We start from the raw sequence: 26,686 nt of genomic DNA on the forward strand, positions 1-26,686 counted from the left end.
AAGTAGGAAGAGTGCAGTGTTGCACTTTTTTGAACAAAATCCTCATGATCAGGCCAAGGTTATCTGTAAGAAGTGCGCAAAGACCTTTAGCCGAGGGAAAAATCTGAAAAATTTGAATACCAGTTGCATGCTTAAACATTTAACCAGCATGCACTTGCAAGCGTGGACACAACACCAAACCTCAAGTGCCACATGTGCAACTGATCACAACGAAGGTAGTCAGCAACGCTACATTGTTTCCCCCACTGTAAGCCCACCGGTTAGCACAGCAGCAAATGTTGAGGTGTCGTTGCAAGGCCACAGCAGTCAGGGAATCCCACTGTTATATCAACGAAAGACTGATTCTAGGCCATCAGAAAGAACACCAACTCCATCACCATCATCAACCCTCTCTCAGTCCGCCCTGTCCACCGCTACTTCCACCATATGCAGCTCTCAAGTCCAGCTCACCCTCCCAGACACTATGAGTAGGTCAAGAAAGTACTCAGTCTCTCATCCGCGTACACTGGGTTTGAACGCCCACATTGCCAAACTAATCTCGTTTGAGATGATGCCCTTTCGGTTGGTGGAAAGCACAGCTTTCCGCGAACTCATGGCCTATGCAGTACCACGCTATGACCTACCCAGTCGCCACTTCTTCTCTCGCAAAGCCATCCCAGCCCTCCACCATCATGTGAAAGATCGCATTGTCCATGCACTCAAGCAGTCAGTGAGCGGAAAGGTGCACCTCACTACTGATGCATGGTCCAGTCGGCATGGCCAGGGCCGTTACGTGTCCATCACTGCGCACTGGGTTAATGTGGTGGATGCAGGGTCCACAGGGGACAGCGGTGGTGGGACAGTGCTGCCTAGCCCACGGTATAGGAAACAGTTGGCTGTAGGCGTTCCACCCTCCTCCTCCTCCTCCTCCTCCAGAAGCGAAAGCTCGTCCACAGAGCGCAGTCGTACGAGCACTCCATCTGCAGCTGCCACTGTTGCACACGATGTGTCCCCCTATCGAGCAGCTAGTGGAAAGCGTCAGCAGGCTGTGTTGCAGATGATGTGTTTGGGCGACAGACATACCGCCGAGGTGCTGGCCGAGTACTTGAAGCGACAAACTGAGTCATGGCTGGGCAGTGTACATCTTGAGGCAGGCAAGGTAGTTAGTGATAACGGCCGTAATTTTGTGGCAGCCATAGCCCTTTCAAAACTCAGCCACATATCTTGCTTGGCTCACACCTTGAACCTGGTGGTGCAGTGCTTCCTCAAACATTATCCGGAAGACTGGTGCGAAGACTGTGCGCGCACATCCGCCGGTCGCCTGTACACTCCGTTCGTATGCAGAAGCTGCAGCGATTGCTCCACCTTCCCAACCACCGCCTCATTATCGACATTGCAACAAGGTGGAACTCCACCCTGCACATGGTGGAGCGGCTGTGCGAGCAGAGGCAGGCCATAATGCATTTGTGGGAGGATACAAGGCCAGGCACTTTGAGAGCAGACATGGAGTTGACAGGTGTGCAGTGGTCGAAGCTGAAAGACCTCTGTAAAGTCCTTCAGTGTTTTGAGGAATGCACACGGCTGGTAAGCGCAGACGACGCCATCCTATGCATGAGCATCCCACTTATGCGTCTGCTCATGCAAACTTTGACGCACCTTAAGGAGCAGGCTTCTGCAGCCAATGTTGATGAGGAGGAAGAGGAGGAGGCAATCCTTGATGACATTCAGCCATTGTCTGCTCAGGGACCTCTCCTGGACGAGGTGGAGGAAGAAGAGGAGGAGGAGGAGGAGGATGATGGGGATGATTACTTAGGGGAGGAGGATGCATCTCGTGGGGCAAGTGAAAATGTTGGCGTGGCAAGGTCTGGTACAGGGTTTGTGCGTGACTGGAGGGATGTGGATTTGCCAGAAAGTGCTCCTCCACCCAGCACTCGCAGTGCATCATTGACACCGGGAACATTGGCCCACATGTCAGATTATGCCTTGCGGATCCTAAAAAGGGACCCCCGCATTGCCAAAATGATGAACGATGACGACTACTGGTTGGCCAGCATCCTGGATCCACGCTATAAAGGCAAATTACAAAACATCATGCCACAGGAGAACCTTGACCTAATATTGGCTAATAAACAAGCAACTCTGGTAAATCGGTTGCTTGAGGCATTCCCAGCACACAGCAGCGGTGATGGTTCTCACACGAGCCGTACGGGCCGGGGGCAGCTTGGCAGAGGTGTTCGTGGTGCACACAGCAGAAGTGGCGTTGGAGACAGGGGTTTCATGACAATGTTGTGGACTGATTTTTCAAATACCGCTCACACAACTGGTAATACTGCATCGATGGAAAGTGACAGGAGACAGCAGTTGTCAACTATGGTAACAAACTACTTTTCCTCCCATATCGATGTTCTCCCACACAGGTCATTCCCCTTTGACTATTGGGCCGCTAAACTGGACACCTGGCCTGAATTGGCCCAATATGCCTTACAGGAGCTCGCTTGCCCAGCTGCAAGTGTGCTATCGGAAAGAGTCTTCAGTGCAGCTGGATCAATCCTGACAGAAAAAAGGACCCGTCTGTCAACCCAAAATGTGGATGATCTAACCTTCATTAAAATGAACCACGCATGGGTTTCCAAGGATTTTGTCCCACCTTCCCCTGATGACACATAGGGTGACAGAAAAATGGCTTGCTTTGGTCCACCTCTTCCTGCTACTTCACCTATTTCGCCTTTTGCATCAGCTGAATGTCCAACATCAACATATGCCACTTTCTAAAACTCCCTAACTGTGCTGCCTCCCCCCCCATGGCCGGGGTCACCACCTACCGCACGACACCGTGCGAGTGCCGTTGCCCTGGACAGGTGGGTAGGCCGACTCTTGGGCGCGGGCACTGGCACAGGGTCCCTCATAGTGCAATCAAGTGTCTCTGACGGTGGTGGTGCACACCCGCCGTCAGACACACCGCTGTACTATGAGGGGCCCAGTGCAAGTACCGACGCCCACGAGTGGGCCCCCCTTGCTTGGGCAGGGCCCCAGCATTTGCAATCTTTACCTCTCCCTGCTCCTCCGCTGTGTAATCTGGGCCGTCAAATCCATACTGTGCCTGACACCGTCTGAGCCTGCCTCCTGAGACATATATTTTGAATGTGTACGCTATCCATACATGTTATCCAGGGATACGGTACCCTTTCTAACCTTTGTGCAATCACGTGCAATCCATACTGGGCCTAACACCGTCTGAGCCTGCCTCATGCTGTATAGACATATATTTTGAATGTATAAAAAAAAAAAATAAATAAATAAAAAACAAATCTGAACTGAGAAAAGTAGGTTAATGTGTATGCACAATGTAAGTGCATATCAACACATGACCATTAACCAGAGAAAACAAAAAGCAAAAAACACAAATATCCTGAACTAAAAAGTAAAAAATGTATACTGCAAATAATGCATAAAGGTAATAATAATAAGGGTATTTAGTAAACATAATTTTGATCAAAATAATGTACAAGCCATCCCGCCACGTCACGGCAACCCTTGTGGGACAGTCCCTACTCTAGTATTTAAAACCTTTTCACTTGCCAAGTGGCGTGAATGTGAACAAGGGTCGAGCGGCTGAACCACTAGTAACAGTATAGGCCAGACTGGATGGCTTTCCCAGCTCAGAAAGAGGGCGGTCACACCCATATATGCACTGAATGCACAATGAAATGAATAAAAAACAAATCTGAACTGAGAAAAGTAGGTTAATGTGTATGCACAATGTAAGTGCATATCAACACATGACCATTAACCAGAGAAAACAAAAAGCAAAAAACACAAATATCCTGAACTAAAAAGTAAAAAATGTATACTGCAAATAATGCATAAAGGTAATAATAGGGACTGTCCGACAAGGGTTGCCGTGACGTGGCGGGATGGCTTGTACATTATTTTGATCAAAATTATGTTTACTAAATACCCTTATTATTATTACCTTTATGCATTATTTGCAGTATACATTTTTTACTTTTTAGTTCAGGATATTTGTGTTTTTTGCTTTTTGTTTTCTCTGGTTAATGGTCATGTGTTGATATGCACTTACATTGTGCATACACATTAACCTACTTTTCTCAGTTCAGATTTGTTTTTTATTCATTTCATTGTGCATTCAGTGCATATATGGGTGTGACCGCCCTCTTTCTGAGCTGGGAAAGCCATCCAGTCTGGCCTAAGCTGTTACTAGTGGTTCAGCCGCTCGACCCTTGTTCACATTCACGCCACTTGGCAAGTGAAAAGGTTTTAAATACTAGAGTAGGGACTGTCCCACAAGGGTTGCCGTGACGTGGCGGGATGGCTTGTACATTATTTTGATCAAAATTATGTTTACTAAATACCCTTATTATTATTACCTTTATGCATTATTTGCAGTATACATTTTTTACTTTTTAGTTCAGGATATTTGTGTTTTTTGCTTTTTGTTTTCTCCCATATATTTTGAATGTGTACGCTATCCATACATGTTATCCGGGGATACGGTACCCTTTCTAACCTTTGTGCAATCACGTGCAATCCATACTGGGCCTAACACCGTCTGAGCCTGCCTCCTGAGACATATATTTTGAATGTGTACGCTATCCATACATGTTATCAGGGATACGGTACCCTTTCTAACCTTTGTGCAATCACGTGCAATCCATACTGGGCCTAACACCGTCTGAGCCTGCCTCCTGAGACATATATTTTGAATGTGTACGCTATCCATACATGTTATCCAGGGATACGGTACCCTTTCTAACCTTTGTGCAATCACGTGCAATCCACACTGGGCCTTACACCGTCTGAGCCTGCCTCCTGAGACATATATTTTGAATGTGTACGCTTTCCATACATGTTATCCAGGGATACGGTACCCTTTCTAACCTTTGTGCAATCACGTGCAATCCATACTGGGCCTAACACCGTCTGAGCCTGCCTCATGCTGTATAGACATATATTTTGAATGTGTACGCTATCCATACATGTTATCCAGGGATACGGTACCCTTTCTAACCTTTGTGCAATCAAGTGCAATCCATACTGGGCCTAACACCGTCTGAGCCTGCCTCATGCTTTATAGAGATATATTTTGAATGTGTACGCTATCCATACATGTTATCCGGGGATACGGTACCCTTTCTAACCTTTGTGCAATCACGTGCAATCCATACTGGGCCTAACACCGTCTGAGCCTGCCTCCTGAGACATATATTTTGAATGTGTACGCTATCCATACATGTTATCCAGGGATATGGTACCCTTTCTAACCTTTGTGCAATCACGTGCAATCCATACTGGGCCTAATACCGTCTGAGCCTGCCTCATGCTGTATTGACATATATTTTGAATGTGTACGCTATCCATACATGTTATCCAGGGATACGGTACCCTTTCTAACCTTTGTGCAATCACGTGCAATCCATACTGGGCATAACACCGTCTGAGCCTGCCTCATGTTGTATAGACATATATTTTGAATGTGTACGCTATCCATACATGTTATCCGGGGATACGGTACCCTTTCTAACCTTTGTGCAATCACGTGCAATCCATACTGGGCCTAACACCGTCTGAGCCTGCCTCATGCTGTATAGACATATATTTTGAATGTGTACGTTATCCATACATGTTATCCGGGGATACGGTACCCTTTCTAACCTTTGTGAAATCACGTGCAATCCATACTGGGCCTAACACCGTCTGAGCCTGCCTCCTGAGACATATATTTTGAATGTGTACGCTATCCATACATGTTATCCAGGGATACGGTACCCTTTCTAACCTTTGTGCAATCACGTGCAATCCATACTGGGCCTAACACCGTCTGAGCCTGCCTCCTGAGACATATATTTTGAATGTGTACGCTATCCATACATGTTATCCAGGGATACGGTACCCTTTCTAACCTTTGTGCAATCACGTGCAATCCATACTGGGCCTTACACCGTCTGAGCCTGCCTCCTGAGACATATATTTTGAATGTGTACGCTTTCCATACATGTTATCCAGGGATACGGTACCCTTTCTAACCTTTGTGCAATCACGTGCAATCCATACTGGGCCTAACACCGTCTGAGCCTGCCTCATGCTGTATAGACATATATTTTGAATGTGTACGCTATCCATACATGTTATCCAGGGATACGGTACCCTTTCTAACCTTTGTGCAATCACGTGCAATCCATACTGGGCCTAACACCGTCTGAGCCTGCCTCATGTTGTATAGACATATATTTTGAATGTGTACGCTATCCATACATGTTATCCGGGGATACGGTACCCTTTCTAACCTTTGTGCAATCCAGTGCAATCCATACTGGGCCTAACACCGTCTGAGCCTGCCTCATGCTGTATAGACATATATTTTGAATGTGTACGCTATCCATACATGTTATCCGGGGATACGGTACCCTTTCTAACCTTTGTGAAATCACGTGCAATCCATACTGGGCCTAACACCGTCTGAGCCTGCCTCCTGAGACATATATTTTGAATGTGTACGCTATCCATACATGTTATCCAGGGATACGGTACCCTTTCTAACCTTTGTGCAATCACGTGCAATCCATACTGGGCCTAACACCGTCTGAGCCTGCCTCCTGAGACATATATTTTGAATGTGTACGCTATCCATACATGTTATCCAGGGATACGGTACCCTTTCTAACCTTTGTGCAATCACGTGCAATCCATACTGGGCCTTACACCGTCTGAGCCTGCCTCCTGAGACATATATTTTGAATGTGTACGCTTTCCATACATGTTATCCAGGGATACGGTACCCTTTCTAACCTTTGTGCAATCACGTGCAATCCATACTGGGCCTAACACCGTCTGAGCCTGCCTCATGCTGTATAGACATATATTTTGAATGTGTACGCTATCCATACATGTTATCCAGGGATACGGTACCCTTTCTAACCTTTGTGCAATCACGTGCAATCCATACTGGGCCTAACACCGTCTGAGCCTGCCTCATGCTGTATAGACATATATTTTGAATGTGTACGCTATCCATACATGTTATCCGGGGATACGGTACCCTTTCTAACCTTTGTGCAATCACGTGCAATCCATACTGGGCCTAACACCGTCTGAGCCTGCCTCCTGAGACATATATTTTGAATGTGTACGCTATCCATACATGTTATCCAGGGATACGGTACCCTTTCTAACCTTTGTGCAATCACGTGCAATCCATACTGGGCCTATTACCGTCTGAGCCTGCCTCATGCTGTATTGACATATATTTTGAATGTGTACGCTATCCATACATGTTATCCAGGGATACGGTACCCTTTCTAACCTTTGTGCAATCACGTGCAATCCATACTGGGCCTAACACCGTCTGAGCCTGCCTCATGTTGTATAGACATATATTTTGAATGTGTACGCTATCCATACATGTTATCCGGGGATACGGTACCCTTTCTAACCTTTGTGCAATCACGTGCAATCCATACTGGGCCTAACACCGTCTGAGCCTGCCTCCTGAGACATATATTTTGAATGTGTACGCTATCCATACATGTTATTCAGGGATACGGTACCCTTTCTAACCTTTGTGCAATCACGTGCAATCCATACTGGGCCTAACACCATCTGAGCCTGCCTCATGCTGTATAGACATATATTTTGAATGTGTACGCTATCCATACATGTTATCCGGGGATACGGTACCCTTTCTAACCTTTGTGAAATCACGTGCAATCCATACTGGGCCTAACACCGTCTGAGCCTGCCTCCTGAGACATATATTTTGAATGTGTACGCTATCCATACATGTTATCCAGGGATACGGTACCCTTTCTAACCTTTGTGCAATCACGTGCAATCCATACTGGGCCTAACACCGTCTGAGCCTGCCTCATGCTGTATAGACATATATTTTGAATGTGTACGCTATCCATACATGTTATCTGGGGATACGGTACCCTTTCTAACCTTTGTGCAATCACGTGCAATCCATACTGGGCCTAACACCGTCTGAGCCTGCCTCCTGAGACATATATTTTGAATGTGTACGCTATCCATACATGTTATCTGGGGATACGGTACCCTTTCTCACCTTTGTGCAATCACGTGTAATCCATACTGGGCGTGAGAACGGCTGGCGAGCTGTTAAGCAAGCTACAGCACCTGTCCAGACAAGTACAGGGATTCCCTAGCGAGGAGACTTATTTGATTGTTTTCAATGTTGGGACAGCAATTTTTGGGGAGCACTATACTCTGGAGAATGATAGATGGGGCCCACCATACACTGGAACATTCCAAAGGTGGACATCAGACACTGGAGCAGCATTTACAGGGCCCATTATACACTAGAGCATTAGAAATGGGGCCCATTATGTTTGGAGCATTATTTGGGCCCATAAGACAGTGGAGCTTCATCCATGGGGACCAACATATACTGTAGCATTATGTGGAGCTCATCATATACTGTTTCAAACATTATATGGGACCAATGATTCTGTATGGAGAAATAGATGGGCCTCGTCATGAGATGTAAAAAGTGAAGTATTTTTCATTGTACTATACCGCTATTTCTCTGCCGTATCGGAGCATGATGAGTTGTGGTATGTGTTAAAGGGGCGCTCTTTCGCCCAGGGCACATGAAAACCTGGAGCCAGCCCTCCCCCCCCCCCACAGTTTGTAGCCAAATAACCCCCATTTTTCAGTGCGTAACTTGTATTATGAAGTTAATTAAGGTTGACAAGCTTAAGAAAGAAGAATTGATGCTTTTGGCATTCAAATGGGCACTGTAGGTGTGTTTCCTGTCCTCCTCTCACTGCCGACTTTTATTCCCCATTGACTTACATTGGGTTTCGTGTTTCGGGACGACCCCGACTTTTCCCTATAATCGGACGATCTTGCTCGACCCGACTTTTGGAAAAGTCGGGTTTCACGAAACGAAATGCGACCCTAAAAAACCAAAAGTCGCTCAACTCTAGTCTGCACGGGCGGTAGGTCTGCCCCTGCCAGCCACAGTGCCCCATTGAGTACCAGCAACAGTGTTGCCATTGGAACCAGCCAAACCAGTGATCCAGTAGCTACGGGATTGATAGACAGGAAAGGTCACTCACAACACCTATGGGAAGCATGGTGGCTCAGTGGTCAGCACTATAGCCTTGCAGCACTGGGGTCCTGGGTTCAAATACCACCGTAGCCAACATCTGCAAGGAGCATGTATGTTCTTCCTGTGTTTGTGAGGGGTTCTCCGATTTCCTCCCACACTCCAGACATACTGATAGGGAATCTAGATTGTGAGCCCTAATGGGGTCAGTGATGATGATAAAGCGCCTTGGAATATGATGGCGCTATACTGCATAAGTAAGGTATAATAATAAGTGGTCATTTAACTTTGTTACCCTATATCCCACCCCAGCAATTTAAATTAAAGGTTTCTTTTTTTCATTTTGTCTAAGATGAAAATACATTTTGGGACAGATTTATTAATACAGTCCTAAATTTAGACAGCAATGTAAGTTTACTTTATACATGAAAAGAGACTCCTGTGACAAATAATGCTATATACTTTTTCCAAATGTTTCTAGTTATAATTCATGGAAAATAGTTGTAATATATACTAGAAAAAGTATTCACTAGAAAAAATTTGTAATTTATACTCCTCCTTTATTTTTCTTTTCATCTCCTTCCCCTTTAATGACAAGATCATTAAGACTTTTGCTGGGAGACTAAAGGGCATGTCACACCAAGAGATATCGCTAGCAATATCGCTATAACTTGTGACGTTATAGCGATATTGCTAGCGATATCGCTGTGTCTGATACTTACCTACAACCCGCTCCCCCGCTGGTTATCGCTGATCGCGCGAGAACGTCCTGGACTGTTTCTCGTCGTCAGCTTCCTGCGGCGCTTCCTGCTGTGACGATGAGCGACGAGCGTGGAGCCGGGCGGGAGGACGCAGGATCGCCTGGTGTGACAGGTAAGTAGCGACCCCCGTCCCCAGCGATATCGCTAGTGAGATCTGCCTGTTTGGCAGCTCACTAGCGACCACTTAGCGATGTACCAGCGATCCTGACCGCGACATATCGCTGGTCGGGATCGCTGGTACATCGCTAAGTGTGACAGTACCTTAACTTCACATCCTATCTCTCTAAAAATAAACAAAGGTTCAAACCCCAATAGATCTGTTGCTCCATCTTTGGTATAACACCTGGCTGGGAACAGTGTTTGCTTTCCTTTTCCCATCCAGCTGCATACTTAATATACTAATTGAAACTAACCTTTTTTCAACACTTTTGATAAAAATGTACCTCCTATACAGGTCTTTAAAGACCATCCAGAATATTTTCCTCACCTCTCCTCAGTCCTGCACAACATATTGCATGAGAACGCGGCTGCGTGTGACCCGCATTGACTTCATTAGGGTTACCACCAGTCACAGGCAACAGCTCTCATGCTCTGCTTGGCATGAGTCGGCTAGTGTGGAGAGAGGTTACATCATTGATGTGAACGTCATGGGATATGGCCATTAATAGGTTACTGATGGAAAGGTGAGTATAACTTTGCTATTTTTACTTTAATTATCGCTGAATAAATGGGTAAAAGAGGTTCGGGGAGTTTTCATTTCAAATAAAGGAGTCTGTGTGTTTATTTCAATTGAAGGACTTTACTCTATCTCTGTCTTTATTACATTTGACATTTGGGGTTAGTAATGAGGTCGTTTTATAGATGCCTCTCCATTACTAACCCGTGGCCTTGCTTCTCGTGGCCATAAAATAGCTGACATCAACCCTACTTGCCACTGCACCAGGGAAAGCGGGAAGAGTGAGGCTAAGAGCTGAGGGCTGATGTGCTTAGTCTGGGAGGGGGTCAATATCCTTCGCCTCTTCCTAGGCTATTAATATCAGCCCGCAGCTGTCTTGATTAGGCTTTCTGGTTAGTAATAATAGGGGGGCCTCACGTCATTCTTTTGGGGGGTCTCCACTATAATAATCAGTAAAGGCTAAGCAAACAGCTGTGAGCTGATATTAATAGCCTGGAAACCTTTATGGCTATTTATGACAAACAGAAAATGTGTATCAGCCCCCAGCCATTTTCTTTCCCTCAGCAGGTTCTGAAAATTACGAGAGACCCTACGCCATTTTTTGAATTTATTTATTTAAAAGAAAAATAGGCACGCAAAGCATTGATTCGAAATCGCACTGACATATTTCTATCATCTATCATGTTCCTCAACTCTATCTATCTCCCTCTTTGAACATCTTTAATACATAAAACTGTTATTTTTTATGCTGCATTTTTCATTCCATATGTGTTACAATGACAACACAGACACGGACAGCACACAGACACAAGGACACAGACCGCGGATTTCACTAGTACTGTTTTTCCAGTACAGGAACCATCAGGACGTGTGAAGATGGCCTAATGTGCAGCATAAAAGACAAATGTGATCCAAAATGTTATGTAAAATGTTCTCAATAAAAGCTTCAACTCAATCCACAAAAAAAACAAGTCACTACTCTGGTTGTCATCTGTCAATGGAAATATAGGGGACTTCCACATTAGTGGTAGCACAAAGGCTCTGGAAAAGCAAATTGGCTCAAAAAAAAATCCAGTGAATTCTGTGCACATGAATCCAAATGCCCCCACCATTCTGAGCCCCACATGTGCGCAAGCCACAGTTAGTGTCCACATGTTTGGAATTTCTGTAGTGATGAGAACCCAATTCATTTACGAAGTCCATGTCTCCAGAAGCATAAGCTGGGCACAATGTATGGGTACAATAATGTATGGGTACTATAATGTACTTGGTATTACAACTTATGGGCACTAGAACATACAGGCACTACAATGCTAGATTTGCAATTTTCACTCAGCAACATCCACCATTGCTTGTTTCTGGCAAACCACCATGGAGTCAAAATCATCACTGCACTTGTAGATAAATTCCCAGAGGAGTGTAATTTTCAAAATATGGTCACTTGAGGGTGGATTCTGCTCTTCTGGCACTCATGGGCTCTATATATGGAGACCACAAACTATTCTACAATAATTTGTTCTCCAAGAGTCAAATAGCGCTCCTTCCCTCCCGAGTCTTGTTGTGCGGCTAAGCAGTACGGTACAGATACATATGGGGTATTGCCACATTAAGCAGAAATTGTATGACAATTTTGGTGCCATTTTTACCCCTTTCCCAAGGTGACAATGTAAAATCTGGAGCTAAAACAATTTTTTTGTGTTATAAATGTATTTTTTACTTTACCACCCAATGGTATAATATTCTGTGACACACCCATGGTGTTAATATGATCACTGCACCCTTAGATAAATTCATTGAGAGGTGCACTTTGCAAAATGGGGTCACTTATGGTGATGTTCTGCTGTTTTAGCACCTCAGGGGCTCTGACAATGTGACATGGCACCCTCAAACCATTCCAGCAAAATGTGCACTACAATATGGCACTCCTTCCCTTCTGAGCTTTGCACTGTGCTTCAAAAGTAGATTTCAACTACATATGATGTGGTCCATTTTCTCTTATTATCCCTTTTGAAAATTGAAAACTTGAGGTCAAAATAACATTTTAGTGGAAAAAAAAATAATTTTCCATTGACTTAGCCCAATGTTATACAGTTATATGATTCCACTGAGGATTAAAAATGCTCATTACACCCCTAGATGAATTTCTCAAGAGGTTTTGTTTCCAAAATAAGGTTATTTGTGGGGGTTTCTGCTGTATTGGCATCCGCTGATATCTGTTTCAACCAAAATTGCGTTTACAAATCCAATTGGCGCTCTTTCCCTTATGAGCCCTGCTGTGTACCCAAATAGTAGTTTTTCACCACATATAGACAAATATCACAACAAATTGTATGGTCCATTTTCTCATCTTACCCTTGTGAAGACGAAAAATTTGGAGCAGAAGCTACATTTTTGCAGGAAAAATAGATTTTTTTCATTTTCACTGCTCAATGTTATAAAATGCTGTGAAAGACTTGTGGGTTCAAGGTGCTCACTACACCTAAAGATAAGGGGTGCTGTTTCCAAAATGGAGTCACTTGCGGGGGGTTTCCACTTTTTTCACAACGAGGCACTACAAACAAAACAGGGCATCCACCATCTATTCCAGCCAATTTTGAGCTCCAAAAGTCAAATAGCGCTCCCTCTGTTCCAAACCCTGTCATGCGCCCAAACAGTAGTTTTCCACCACATACAGGGTATCAGTGTAGTCAGGAGAAATTATACAACAAATTGCATGGTTCATCTTTTCCTGTTACCCTTGTAAAAGTGCAAAATCTGGGGCTAAATGAACATTTTTTCCTTCCATATTGCCTTAATTCCTGTGAACCACCTAAAGAGTTAGTATATTTTTTGAATATGATTTTGAGAACTTTTAAAATAGTGTAACTTTTGGGTATTTTCTGTCATATGGGCCCATCAAAATCACTTAAAACATGATGTGGTCTCTAAAAAACGGTTTGTAAATTTAGAAATTCGAAATTGCTATTAAAAGTTTAACTCTTCTAACTTCCTAACAAAAAAATTAGGTTTAAAAAATGATGGAGATGTAAAGTGACATGTGGTAAATGTTGTTTATTAATTATTTTCTGCAACATGACTAAGTGGTTTAAATATATAAAAATTGAGAATTGCAACATTTTTAAAATTTTTCCCAAATTCCAATATTTTCACAAATATAAGCAAAAACTTTCAGCCTAAATTTACCACTAACATAAAGTACAATGTGTCATGAAAACATAATCTTAGAATCGCTGGGATTTGCTGAAGCATTCCAGAGTTAATACCACATAAAGTGACACTGTTTAGAATTGTAAAATTTGGCCTAGTCAGGAAGGTGAAACAAGGCTCAGGGGTGAAAGGGTTAAACCATGGCTAACTTAAGTATCACAACCTTCAATATGAAAGGTATATGTCGTGCTACTGCAGTGCAGTATAGGGCAACCTCCACCAGGGGGTGCTGGTGAGGGAAGAGAGGTTGCACACACAGCATAGCAACACTGAGCAGCAGCACAAGCGCCACCAGGTGGTGAAAAAGTGGTCAGACAAGTCGAGTCAGAAACAGGAGCAGAAGTACTAGAGGTCACAGCAGTACACGTGGTCAGAAACAAGCCAAAGGGTCAGCAACGGTCGGAAGTGGATAAGACAAAGACAGAAGACAGAAGCAGGTCCGAATGCAAGGCAAGTCAAAACCAAGGAGTCAACAAACTTACAGGGAAACACTGGGTCAGGACAGACAGAGGGAATAAACAGACACGGGGCAAGTCAGGGATCACAGCAGGGCAATTCAGGATATACCAGTCAGATACACATGCCGAAGGCAGAACTATAGCTGACACCGCCTGCAGGATGCAGCGGAGCCAAATAGCAAACCTGAAACCAGACTGAGGCTGAGAAATGTTAACCCTTGAAATGACCAGACCGGCAATATGGATCATGACAGTATAAACATCCTTTAAAGGAGTAAATAATAGAATGACACACTGGTGCTAGTCCACTGGGCCCAGAAGAAAAAATTGGGTGTTCCAAGATGCTCCTGGTGATTGACAGGTTCTGTGCTAATACCTGCTAAAAAGAGACAAGCTTAAAATAGTAATTACACCGTGCTATACTGGGAAAGACAAGGGTTAATATTAGACTACTCACTTGATAATGTATAGAAAAAACAAGATGTCCTGGAGGCTGGTTGCCTGGTCTTGGAAATATGGATAGCTGGCACAAAAAGTGGGATGAATAAATGAATGAATGAATGAATAAATAAATAAATAAATAAAGCCTATTTGTTTTGTTTTAGAAAATAAGCTACTCACTTGTTAAGCCCCCGTTACACACTGCGATATCGCTAGCAATATCGCTGTAAAGTCACCGATTTTGTGACGTTGCAGCGATATTGCTAGCGATATCGCTGCATGTGATACTTACCTCCGACCGGCTCCCCCGCTGGTTATCGCTGATCGCGCGAGAAGCTCCTGGACCATTCCTCGTCGGCCACTTCCTGCTGCGCTTCCTGTGGCGCCGACGAGCGACGCGTGGAGCCAGGCAGGACGCAGGATCGCCGCGTCTGACAGGTAAGTAGCGATCCCCGTCCCCAGCGATGTCGCTGGTGAGATCTGCCTGTGTGGCAGCTCACTAGCGACCACCTAGCGATGCACCAGCGATCCTGACCGCGTCATATCGCTGGTCGGGATCGCTGGTGCATCGCTAGATGTAACGGTACCCTAAGTGTATAGAAAAAACGTAATGTCCTTAAGGCTGATCGCTTTTTCTTGAAAATGTAAGTAGCTGCCAAAAAAGTGAATGAATAAATAAATAAGTAGAGTACGCTTATCTTACAAAAAGGGGGGCAACCCCTTAAGGGTTAAAAGAGATTCTGCTAGACTTACTTATTAATGAATCCGACCATAAGTGCATCCAACATTGGAACTGTTACTGGGATATTGGCTGGCACATGTCCCCTAATCCTGGTTTAAATATAATTACTAATAAAAAGATTTGAATATCACATAAAAAGCCAAAAGGTACAAAGGAATAATGATAGATGGTTCGGGTGGAGGCTGAGGCTAACCTTGCCGAATGCTAGTGGCTGAATATCCTTAGATAAATCAGAGCCATAACTTTTTTTATTTTTCCATCAATATGGCCATGTGAGGGCTTGTTTTTTGCGGAACAAGTTGTACTTTTGAATGGCACCATTGATTTTACCATAGTTTGTACTGGAAAACAGGAAAAAAAATCCAAGTGCGTTGAAATTGCAAAAAAAGTGCAATTCCACAATTGTAATTTGGATATTTTTTTTACCATCTTCACTAAATGCTAAAACTGTCATGCCATTATGATTCTCCAGGTCATTATGAGTTCACAGACACCAAATATGTCTAGGTTCTTTTTTAGGTTCTTTTTTATTTAAGTGGTGAAAAAAAAATTCCAAAGTTTGTAAAAGAAATTAAAAAGTTGCCATTTTCCGAGACCCATAGCGTCTCCATTTTTCGTGATTTGGGGCTGGGTGAGGACTTATTTTTTGCGTGCCGTGCTGATGTTTTTAATGATACCATTTTGGTGTGTAAACGATCTTTTTATCGCCTGTTATTGCATTTTAATGCAACATTGGTGTTTTAATTTTTTTTCTGGCTACGCCATTTACTGATTGGATAAATTCTTTTTATATATTGATAGATCAGGTGATTCTGAATACGGCAATACCAAATACAGTATGTGTATATTTGATTTATTTTATTGTTTTATTTTGAATCGGGGGAATGGGGGGTGATTTTAACTTTTACATATTTTAATTTTTTAAATATTTTTAAAAACATTTTTTTTTACTTTTTACTTGCTTCAATAGTTCCCATGGCAGACTAGAAGCTGCGATCATCCAATCGCTTTTGCAACATAGAGCAGGGTTGCAGCCCCGCTCTATGTAGCAGAAACTCTCACTTGCTATGAATGCCGACCCCTGGGCTATCCGGCTATGACAACCACAGGGGTCTCCTGTCATGCCAACCCATCGGCAACCTGCGGTCATGTGACATTGGTGCCGATGGGTGGGGTTAATGACGCACTTCCTGCACGTGCATGTTAAATGCCGCCGTCAGAGTTTGACAACAGTATTTAACATGTTAGCAGCCGTGGGTGGATCGCGATTTCACCTGAGATCAGCTTTCATGTGCTGGAAAAGGTGCAGGCTCATCGCCGGAGCCCTCACCAAACAGGTAAGAGGCGTCCAAAGTCGGATATATCCGTCATTGGAAGTTAAGGGGTTAATAAAATATCCACATCACTAAGCAAATTTTCTGAAGGCATATGGATTGTATATATACCCACCTTTAGACACCTCAAATAGTCATTCATCTGCACCACTGAAGACACTCAGTTCTATAAAAAAAAATCTATGGCAGAGCTGCATTAGTTTGACACTTGGAAACAATTACATCCAACGACTAAAGGCTATTCCTTTTTCCTCAGTATATAATAAGTATTCAAGAATAGATTTATTCTTACTACATCACTTTCTGAATGCAGTTCAGAAAGCCTTTTATGATTCCATCATATACTCAGATTATGCTCCACTATTTCTTAATATCATTTTAAACCCTCAAAAGAAATGTCCATTGAATTGGAAAATTAATATAATCCTTATAAATAACAATGAGTCCAAAAAATACATAAGCAATTGCGTTCTAAACTATTTCAAAGAAAACTTTCTTGATGGTACATGTGACTCTAATATATCGGAGGTGCATAAAGCTGTGCAGAGGCCTCCTTATTGAGTTAAGCTGTAGGAAAAAAAAAAAGGAAAAGAAAAATTAGTAACTAAATTAAATAAAATAAACTCTGGAAGAGAAACACAAAATAAAATAAGCTCCAACAATAGAAAAAAGATCTCTTTAGAGTTAGAACAGAACTATTAAATAAAAATCAGAAAAACACTTATTTTAATCAAGATTCAAATACTATACAAGAGTTAATAAGTACCTACTGTACACATAGCCCTTCACACTATTATTGGCTTACCAATAGCTATCCAAGCATTATAAATGGCCCACACACAGATCTCCAAATAGTACAATTGGTCCCCACATAGCTCACTAAATAGTATAATGGCCCCCACAGAGACTTCCACACATTTTGACCCCCATGCATCCATACATCCCTCCATACAGTATATTGACACCCACACAGCCCTTCGAACAGTGTAATGACCACCACACAGTATGATAGCCCCCCACATAGCTCTCCAAATAGTATAATGGCTCCCACATAGCCTTCGAAATAGTATAATAGCCCCCATATAGCCCTCCAAATAGTATAGTGGCTCCCATATAGCCCTCCAAATAGTATAATGGCTCCCATATAGCCCTCCATATAGTATAATGGCTCCCATATAGCCCTCCATATAGTATAATGGCTCCCATGTAGCCCTCCATATAATATAATGGCTCCCGTGTAGCCCTCCAAATAGTATTGTATAATGACCCTCACAATGTACTCATTGATTTAAAAAAAAAAAAAAAAAAAGATTACCTCTCCCCATTCACCTGCTGCTCAAGGCTCTGTAGCATGGGGTCTAAAGATCTGCACAGCAGGTGTAATGTAGCGACATTATTGCGCCCGCTGATCTGAGACATCAGAGCTCAGACACACGGGGAGAATGTTAGAAAAGGGAGCTGATGGCTCGCTGTTCAATCATTGCTGTCAACTGGATCTGCATCTAGGATGCAGATCCAGTTGAAAGTGTGATGTCGGGTATTGGGGGCAGTGTTGGAGCTGGCACCGAGATCACCCCGACTAATGGGTCCTTTAATGCCAGCGTAGTCTGCCGCCATTAGTGGTACAACACTGTCTTAGACACATTTGTTGATAGGTGTGAGTTTGGTATGTGATTTAGATTATTTCAGACATGTTTCCGCCTAATTTTTGTAGACAATTAGTCTGCAAAAAGCTACACGCGAATAGGGTTATTTTCTTTGATGAGTGTGTGTTCTATCCACAAAAACAAGTGATAGAACATATACGCAAAACGTAGAAGTGTCGATGGGATATTCGTTGACCTACTTTAGACCGATTTTGCACCAACTTTGTTGGACAATGTTTCATATCTTATAATAATAAATTTTATTTCTATAGCGCCAACATATTCCGCAGCACTTTACATTTCAGAGGGGACATGTACAGACGATAGACATAACAGCATAACAATAATCACATACATCATAACAGATACCAAGAGGAATGAGGGTCCTGCTCACAAGCTTACAATCTATGAGGTAGATTGTAAAAAGGTAGACACGAAAGGTGGGTGGTAACAATTGCCCTGATTGTATGGACCAGCCATAATGTTAAGTGTGTAACAGTACAGACACAGAGGGCTAATGGATGCATAAAGCATGTGGGAACATGATGCGGGGAACCTGGTTATGGTAAAACATTTGGCTGTGCCACACAGGGATAGATTAGGTTAATGTGTTGAGGCGGTAGGCCAGTCTGAATAAATGCGTTTTCAGGGCACGCTTAAAATTGTGGGGATTGGGGACTAATCATATTGACCTGGGAAGCGCATTCCAAAGAATTGGTGCAGCATGTGTATAGTCTTGGAGACGGGAGTGGGAGGTTCTGAGAATGCTAACCTCAGGTCATCAGCAGAACGGAGGGCGCGGGTAGGGTGGTATACTGAAATGAGGGAGGAGATGTAGGGTGGTGCTGAGCCATGGAGAGCTTTGTGGGTGAGGGTAATAAGTTTTTACTGGATTCTGGAGTGGATGGGTAGCCAGTGTAATGACTTGCACAAGGTAGAGACATCGGTATAACGATTGGCGAGGAATATGATCCTGGCTGCAGGATTCAAGACAGATTGGAGGGGAAACTATGGTTTGTTCTTAATAACACACAACCACTTCAGCAAGGTAAAAAAGTGCATAGTGATTTGTAAATCTTCCCTTTTGTCTTTTTGGTGTTGTTGGAAATCATTATGTTGAAATTACATAGATAAAACAAGTCATGTAGCTGTCTCCCCTTTCCTTCCAGCTCTTTCTGTTTCATACAGTAACAATCACTGAGCCACAGAACTTCACCCAGTGCACCACCAGAGGCAGTTTCCAGGAGCACTGGCAGGAAACAACCTACAACATGGTGAGCTTTGTGTTCCTCTTCCTGCTTCCTCTGCTGATCATGATTTCCTGTTATTCAAGAATTCTGCTGGAAATCTCAAAGCGCATGAGCAAGGGAACCTGTAAGTACTATGCTGAGATAAAAACGTTACCATTGTCAGCTGGAATATATGACTTCTCTTAGTAGTTCTGGGCCCCTCATGTGTACATGCCACTAATGTTTATAGTGGGAACGCCATTAATATCTACAGTAGATTTCTAAGACACTAACTATGGGAAGGGTAATGGGGGAAATGTATCAGAAAACTTTTGGTGTATTTGTACTTCACATTACCACAAATTAAAAGAACATGTTTTACTATTCAAAATCAGACATTGTAGATACATAATTTGTATGACCGACGTAGATTTACATGTATCTTCTCTAATGTCCGATTTTGAGCAATGAATCATTCTGGGCTCACACCAGCCTTCTTATCTACCATATTGAGGCCAGAGAGGAGCCCCAGACTATAGGCCCCGTCACACTTAACGATGTCCCAGCGATCCCACCAACGATCCGACATGATGGGATCGCTGGGACATCGTTAGGCTGATCGCTGGTGAGCTGTCACATAGACAGCCCCAGCGATCAGGACCAGCGACGCTGGACACTGGTTTCTAATGTAAACATCGGGTATCCAGGAGCCGAGCGACTCCTGGATTCCTACTGTTTACCTTGGAAACCGGCGTACACGCTGGTTTCCAAGGTAAAAATCGGGTATCTAGGAGCCGCGCGTCTCCTGGATACCCGACGTTTACATTAGCAACCAGCGTCGCTGATCGCTGGTGTCTCGCTGCCACACGCAGCGATGCGTGCAGGGCAGCGGGAGACCAGCGATCGAAAAATGGCCCAGGCCGCTCGAGCACGATCAGCGATAACCGGCAGGGGGGCCAGTCGCTGATCCCCGTCACACACAGCGATCTCGCTGGCGAGATTGCTTATGTGTCACAAAATCAGCGATCTCGCTAGCGAGATCGCTTAGTGTGACGGGGCCTTATCTCTTGTAAGTCAAAGGGACAGATTTATCAAAACTCTGCCCACAAGAACAGTTGACAGCTCTTCTTTACCTTTGCCAGGGTAGTTTAACAAATTAAAGCTGAGCTTTGGGTTGGATGCTTATGAGTGAAAATATATTTTTTGATAGTTTTTATGAGGCCCATTGAGATTTGTAGTACTTCAGTGCTATAATGCACCTGATAGATGAATCTGTAACCTTTTTTGCACAGTGATAAGAATATCCTTTATGATGTAATTAATAGAGTTGGGACAAATCGATATGTAAGACCTAGACAACAAGGTACGTCAGTAATTCTATGGCCACTGGATGAGAGCTTGAAAAATGCCTCATACTTGATGGCATCTATGACTCGTGTAGTTCCATATGTGCATCAACAATGACTTTGCGTTAGGCCAGCTAATCAAAAGAAGAGCTGAAATACCATCAGGTAACAGGTGTTTCTCAGGGCACTTATCTAGTGTCCACACAATACTGATGGACAAGGTCCTGCAAAATAAACATCTAAATCATTTAAATATTTGGTGTGACTTCCCCTTCAGAATAGCATCCAAGCATCAATTCTCCTAGGTATACTTAGCGTTTTTGAAGGAACTCTGCAGGGAGGTTGTTCTAAACAACTTGGAAAAGCACAAATCTTCTCTGGATGCAGGCTTGCACAAATCCTTCTGTCTCTTAATATAATCCCACACAGAATAGATGATAAAGTCAGGCATCCTTTGGGATCATATCATCACTTACAGGACTCTTTGTTCTTCTTTACTCTGAAGACAGTTCTTAATGTCATTCATTGTATCTTTGGGGTCATTGTCCTGCTGCAGAAGACATTTGGAGCCTATTAAACACTTCACTGTGTTGCATGATGGATAGGTATCTGCCTGTATTTCTCAGCATTAAGGACACATTTACTGTTGAGCAAATCCCCAACTACATCTGCCGAAATGCTGCCAAAAACTTGCAAGAAACCTCCACCATGCTTTACTGTTGCATGCAGACACTTATTATTATACTGCTCTTCTGCAAACAAACTATCTTCTGTTACAGCAAAATATTTTATGTTTTGACTCATCAGTCCAGAGCACCTGCTGCCATTTTTCTGCGTCCTAGTTTCTTTGTTTTTGTTTACAGTTGAGTCACCTACCTTGTTTCTGTGACAAAGGTATAGTTTTTGTCAGTAATTCTTCCATGAAGACCACTTATGGACAGACTTCTCTTAAGAGTAGATGGATATAGCTAGGTCCCACTGGTTGCATCCAGTTCTGAGCTGCTGGCATTGCTGAATATTTCCTCGGCTGACCTCTACGTTTACGGTCGTCGGCCCATTTTTTTTGTGTCACAATGCTGAGAAATGCGGACAGATACTCATCCATCATGCAATACCACAAAGGAGGCATCTGATTGGCTCCAAATTTATTCTACAGGAGGACAAAAGCCCAAAACACATACAACCAATGTGATTAAGAAGTATCTTCAGAGTAAAGAAGAACTAGGAGTACTGGAATTGATTATATGGCTCCCAGAGAACCCTAATCTCAACATCTAGTCTGTATTTGATTACATGAAGAGACCGAATGATTTGTGCAATTCTGCATCCACAGAAGATCTGTTGTTAATTCTCAAATATGTTTTAAACACCCTTACTGCTGAGTTCCTTCAAAAAACTGCGTGCAAGTGAACCTAGATACCATGATTTGACGTATTTTCCAAGGCAAAGGGTGGTCAAGCCAAATTTTGATTTCAGATTTTTAAGTTGTTTATTCACTTTTCATTGTGTTAATTGCTACAAATAAACTATCAACACTCCTATTTTCGAAAGCATTTTTACTTTGCAACATTTTTTTCATACTTGCTTAAAACTTTGGTACAGTTCTGTACAGGGTGGGCCATTTATATGGATGCACCTAAGTAAAATGGGAATGGCTGGTGGTATCAACTTCCTGCTTGTGGCACATTAGTATATGGGAGGGGGGAAACTTTTCAAAATGGGTGGTGACCATGGCGGCCATTTTGAAGTTGGCCATTTTGGATCCAACTTTACTTTTTTCAATTGGAAGAGGGTTATAGGACACATCAAACTTATTGAGAGTTTCACAAGAAAAACAATGATGTGATTGGTTTTAACGTAACTTTATAATTTCATGAGTTATTTACAAGTTTATGACTACTTATAAAATGTGTTCAAAATGTTGCCCATTGTGTTGGATTGTCAATGCAACCCTCTTCTCCCACTCTTGACACACTGATAGCAACTCCGTAGAAGAAATGCTATCACAGACTTCCAGTATCCATTGTTTCAGATGCTGCACATCTCGTATCTAAACAGCATAGACAATTGCCTTCATATGACCCCAATGATAAAAGTCTAAGGGGGTCAGATCGGGAGACCTTGGTGGCCATTCAACTGGCCCACGATGACCAATCCATTTTCCAGGAAACTGTTCATGTAGGAATGCTTGGATCTGACACCCATAATTGATGGTATGGTGTGGTATATGGGGTACAAAGATAGTGGGGCCATTCTTCATCAATGGAAACCTCAATGCCACTGGATATCTGAAATTGCCACATGATGATGTGTTGCCCTTTTTATGCACTAGCATTTCTTCTGCAGTGTTGCTATCAGTGTGTCAAGAGCGGGAGAAGAGGGTTGCATTGACAATCCAACACAATGGGCAGTACTTTGAACACATTTTATAAGTGGTCATAAACTTGTAAATAACTCATGAAAGAATGTTACGTTAAAACCAAGCACACCATTGTTTTTCTTGTGAAATTCTCAATAAGTTTGATGTTTCAAAAGACCTTCTTCCCATTGGAAAAAATAAAGTTGGATCCAAAACGGCCAACTTCAAAATGGCCGCCATGGTCACCACCCATCTTGAAAACTTTCCCCCCTCCCATATACTAATGTGCCACAAACAGGAAGTTGATATCACCAACCATTCCCATTTTGTTTAGGTGTATCCATATAAATGGCCCACTCTGTGTAATATTTTCATTTTCTTTCTGTTATGTCAGAAATGTTAGACGAAAATGTTTTTCTATTATATTATAGTGTCTTCTAAAGAAGTTTACCTCCGGCGCTCCAAGAATAACATCCCCAAAGCACGGATGAGGACTCTGAAAATGAGCATTGTAATTGTTAGCTCTTTTATCATTTGCTGGACCCCTTACTATCTCCTTGGGTTGTGGTATTGGTTCTATCCTGAGGCCATGGAAGAGAACGTTTCTCAATCCCTTACACATATCCTTTTCATCTTTGGCCTTGTCAATGCCTGTCTAGATCCCATCACATACGGTCTATTTACAATACACTTTCGAAAAGGTCTTCAACGCTACTGTGGAAGAAGAAGGACATCAGACACTGACACAAGCTCCTCGGTGACAGGATCATTTCACTGCTCAATGTCATCTTTTCGTGCTAAAAAGATGATAATTTTGAACCAGGAGATGCAAACTTTTCAGTCTTACAATGGCTCTTCAAACAACTCGGACTTGAGGACAAATGGCCTTGGCGGTAGCTGCCTCTGAGATAACAACAGATACATTGCAAATCTGTCTTCTGATTTATCCAGACCTCTCGGATGTGCTATAAATATTAATTAAAACATGCCCTGCAGCGTGCTTTTACTAAATAGTTTTATATAAAGATGGAGTTCTCTGATATCCCAGTAGACGCAGCAAAGATGAAAACCGGTAGAAAACAATTTGTACAAATCCTGCAATGTGAAAATACATCAAAGGTTTATGTGAAATCTATTTTAAGATTTTAGATTCGCGTGTAGCCAAATGTTGACATAAGTCCTGTCAGATGGCTTATATGTACATTTACACTAAACAATAAATGTAATTTTAATGTAAATGTAATATTTGCTTATATTACGTGGATGCTTGTTGTACAGATACATGTATCCAGTTTTGTTATCTGACTATTTTGCCAAGGTATTAACTTTTGATCTGACATTATTTTTCTGTTTTGAAAGCTGGGGGTGATTCAACAAACGTCTATGATTAACCCATTTCTGTCATCAGTATATTGGATACCCTCCCTTTGATGTGGTTGCTGGTGGTGAGCCCACATCTTTTCCGGCACATGTCAGCTGTTTTGAACAGCTGACATGTACCTCTAACAGCCGCGACTGTTAACTCGTTAAATTCCACTGTAAAGCTTTGACAGCGGCATATAACACGTGCTTCTGGCAAGCGCGCTGGAAATCCTGCCCATCGGTGACCCCCAACATGTGATCGTGGGTCACCAATGGGTTGGCATAACAAACAGAGGTCTCCAGCAGACCACTATGGTTGTCACTGCCAGATTGCTATGAGCGCCACCCGGAGGTCGGCAAACATAGCAAGTCAGCAATTCTGCTACTTACAGGCGATCTGATCATCGCCTGTATGTAGCAGAGGCGATCGGGTTATGGCAGCTTTTAGTCTCCCATGGAGACTATTGAAGCATGCCAAAAGTTAAAAAAAAATGCTTTTAAAAATATAAAAATAAAAAATTATATAAAAGCTCAAATCACCCCCTTTCGCCCCATTCAAAGTAAAACAATAAAAAACAAATATACACATATTTGGTATCGCCGCATTCATAATCGCCAGATCTATCAATATAAAAAATAATTAACCTGATCGCTAAACGGCGTAAAGAGGAAAAAAAGTAAAAACGCCAGAATTAACATTTTTTTGGTCGCTGCAACATTGCATTAAATTGAAATAACGGATGATGAAAAGGTTGTATCTAAACCCAAATGGTATCATTAAAAACATCATCTTGGTGCACAAAGAATAGGCCGTCAATCAACCTAAAATCACGAAAAATGGAGATGCTACGGGTATTGGCAAATGGTGCAATTTTTTTTAACAAACTTTGAAATTTTTTTTCACCACTTAGATAAAAAAGAACCTAGACATGTTTGGTGTCTATGAACCGTAAAGACCTGGAGAATCATAATGGCAGGTCAGGTTTAGCATTTAGTGAACTCAGTAAAAAAATCAAAACAAAAAACAATTGTGGAATTGCACTTTTTTTTGCAATTTCACTGGACTTGGAATTTTTTTTCCTGTTTTCCAGTACATAATATGTTAAAACCAATGGTGTTGTTCAAAAGTACAAGTCGTCCTGCAAAAAACAAGCCCTCACATGGCCATATTAATGGAAAAATAAAAAAGTTATGGCTCTGGGAAGAAGGGGGGCAAAAAAAAAACACGCAAAAATTAAAATACCTCCTGTCTTGAAGGGGTTAATTGAATTAACGGTCACATGAAAATGTTCTCAATTTGATTGTTTTTATTACATAAAATTATTTAATGCCGAGAGCTAATCAAGCACAATCATATCAACCCAACTCAATATAAAACATTGTATGACAATACAAAAGGAAGAATGCTAACGAACGATACTTGTTTTTCTTATTCATAAAAATACAGCTGGTAGATGTAACCCACGTGTGTATATCTTTATTGGTGAACTTTGGGCATATTGTGTATCACTTTCAGGATGTTGAGTATATTCTTATCAAATCATTATCTAGTTGCATATGATTTCCAATCAGAAATTAAAATTCAGCTACTAAATTATGTTGTTTCTGAATGGTTTGTACACATGGTTCCTACAAGTCTGCTATGCCCATGACAGATTTTTGCCACATCTTCAAATACTTATTTGCAATTTGCACCGTACATGTGTTATTTTGTGTTTCCACAGTTTTGGATACCAAGCTCTGTGCAAGATACGAAAGATACAAAGAATAAAAGTTTTAAAAAAGGAAGGCTATTACACATTTGTCTAAACCGCATAAGCTGTGGTATCTACCTGGACTGTATAATATAGAGAGTGGCGGTCTAAACTAATTAGTAAATGAATCAATAAATTAGAGTTAGATTTAATATAACCACATTTCACCTGACATTCACAAGTTAATTGCTTGCCATTAGTGCTTAATGAGCATTTCACTAGATGAAATCTCTTTCAGAGCTCGTGATCGTGAACATGACCATATTTTTGGTCTGAGAGCTATGCGTCAGAAAATCGGGTGGCA

The 26,686-nt window shown here is 42.4% G+C and overlaps 1 protein-coding gene across 1 annotated transcript in view; it reads left to right on the top strand.

The window, feature by feature from the left end:
- Positions 1 to 26,187, top strand: part of LOC141083963 (gonadotropin-releasing hormone II receptor-like) — a 120,702-nt gene extending 94,515 nt beyond the window's left edge. The window contains exons 3-4 of the mRNA XM_073568376.1: positions 19,502 to 19,706; positions 23,698 to 26,187. Coding sequence (XP_073424477.1) covers positions 19,502 to 19,706; positions 23,698 to 24,173 — 681 coding nt within the window. The 3' untranslated portion in view covers positions 24,174 to 26,187. The remainder of the gene's footprint in view (positions 1 to 19,501; positions 19,707 to 23,697) is intronic.
- Positions 26,188 to 26,686: the final 499 nt, after the last annotated feature.

This window comes from Dendrobates tinctorius, unplaced genomic scaffold (assembly GCF_039654945.1).
Source record: "Dendrobates tinctorius isolate UK_male_01 unplaced genomic scaffold, ASM3965494v1 ptg000022l, whole genome shotgun sequence".
In the NCBI taxonomy this organism is placed as follows: Eukaryota; Metazoa; Chordata; class Amphibia; order Anura; family Dendrobatidae; genus Dendrobates; species Dendrobates tinctorius.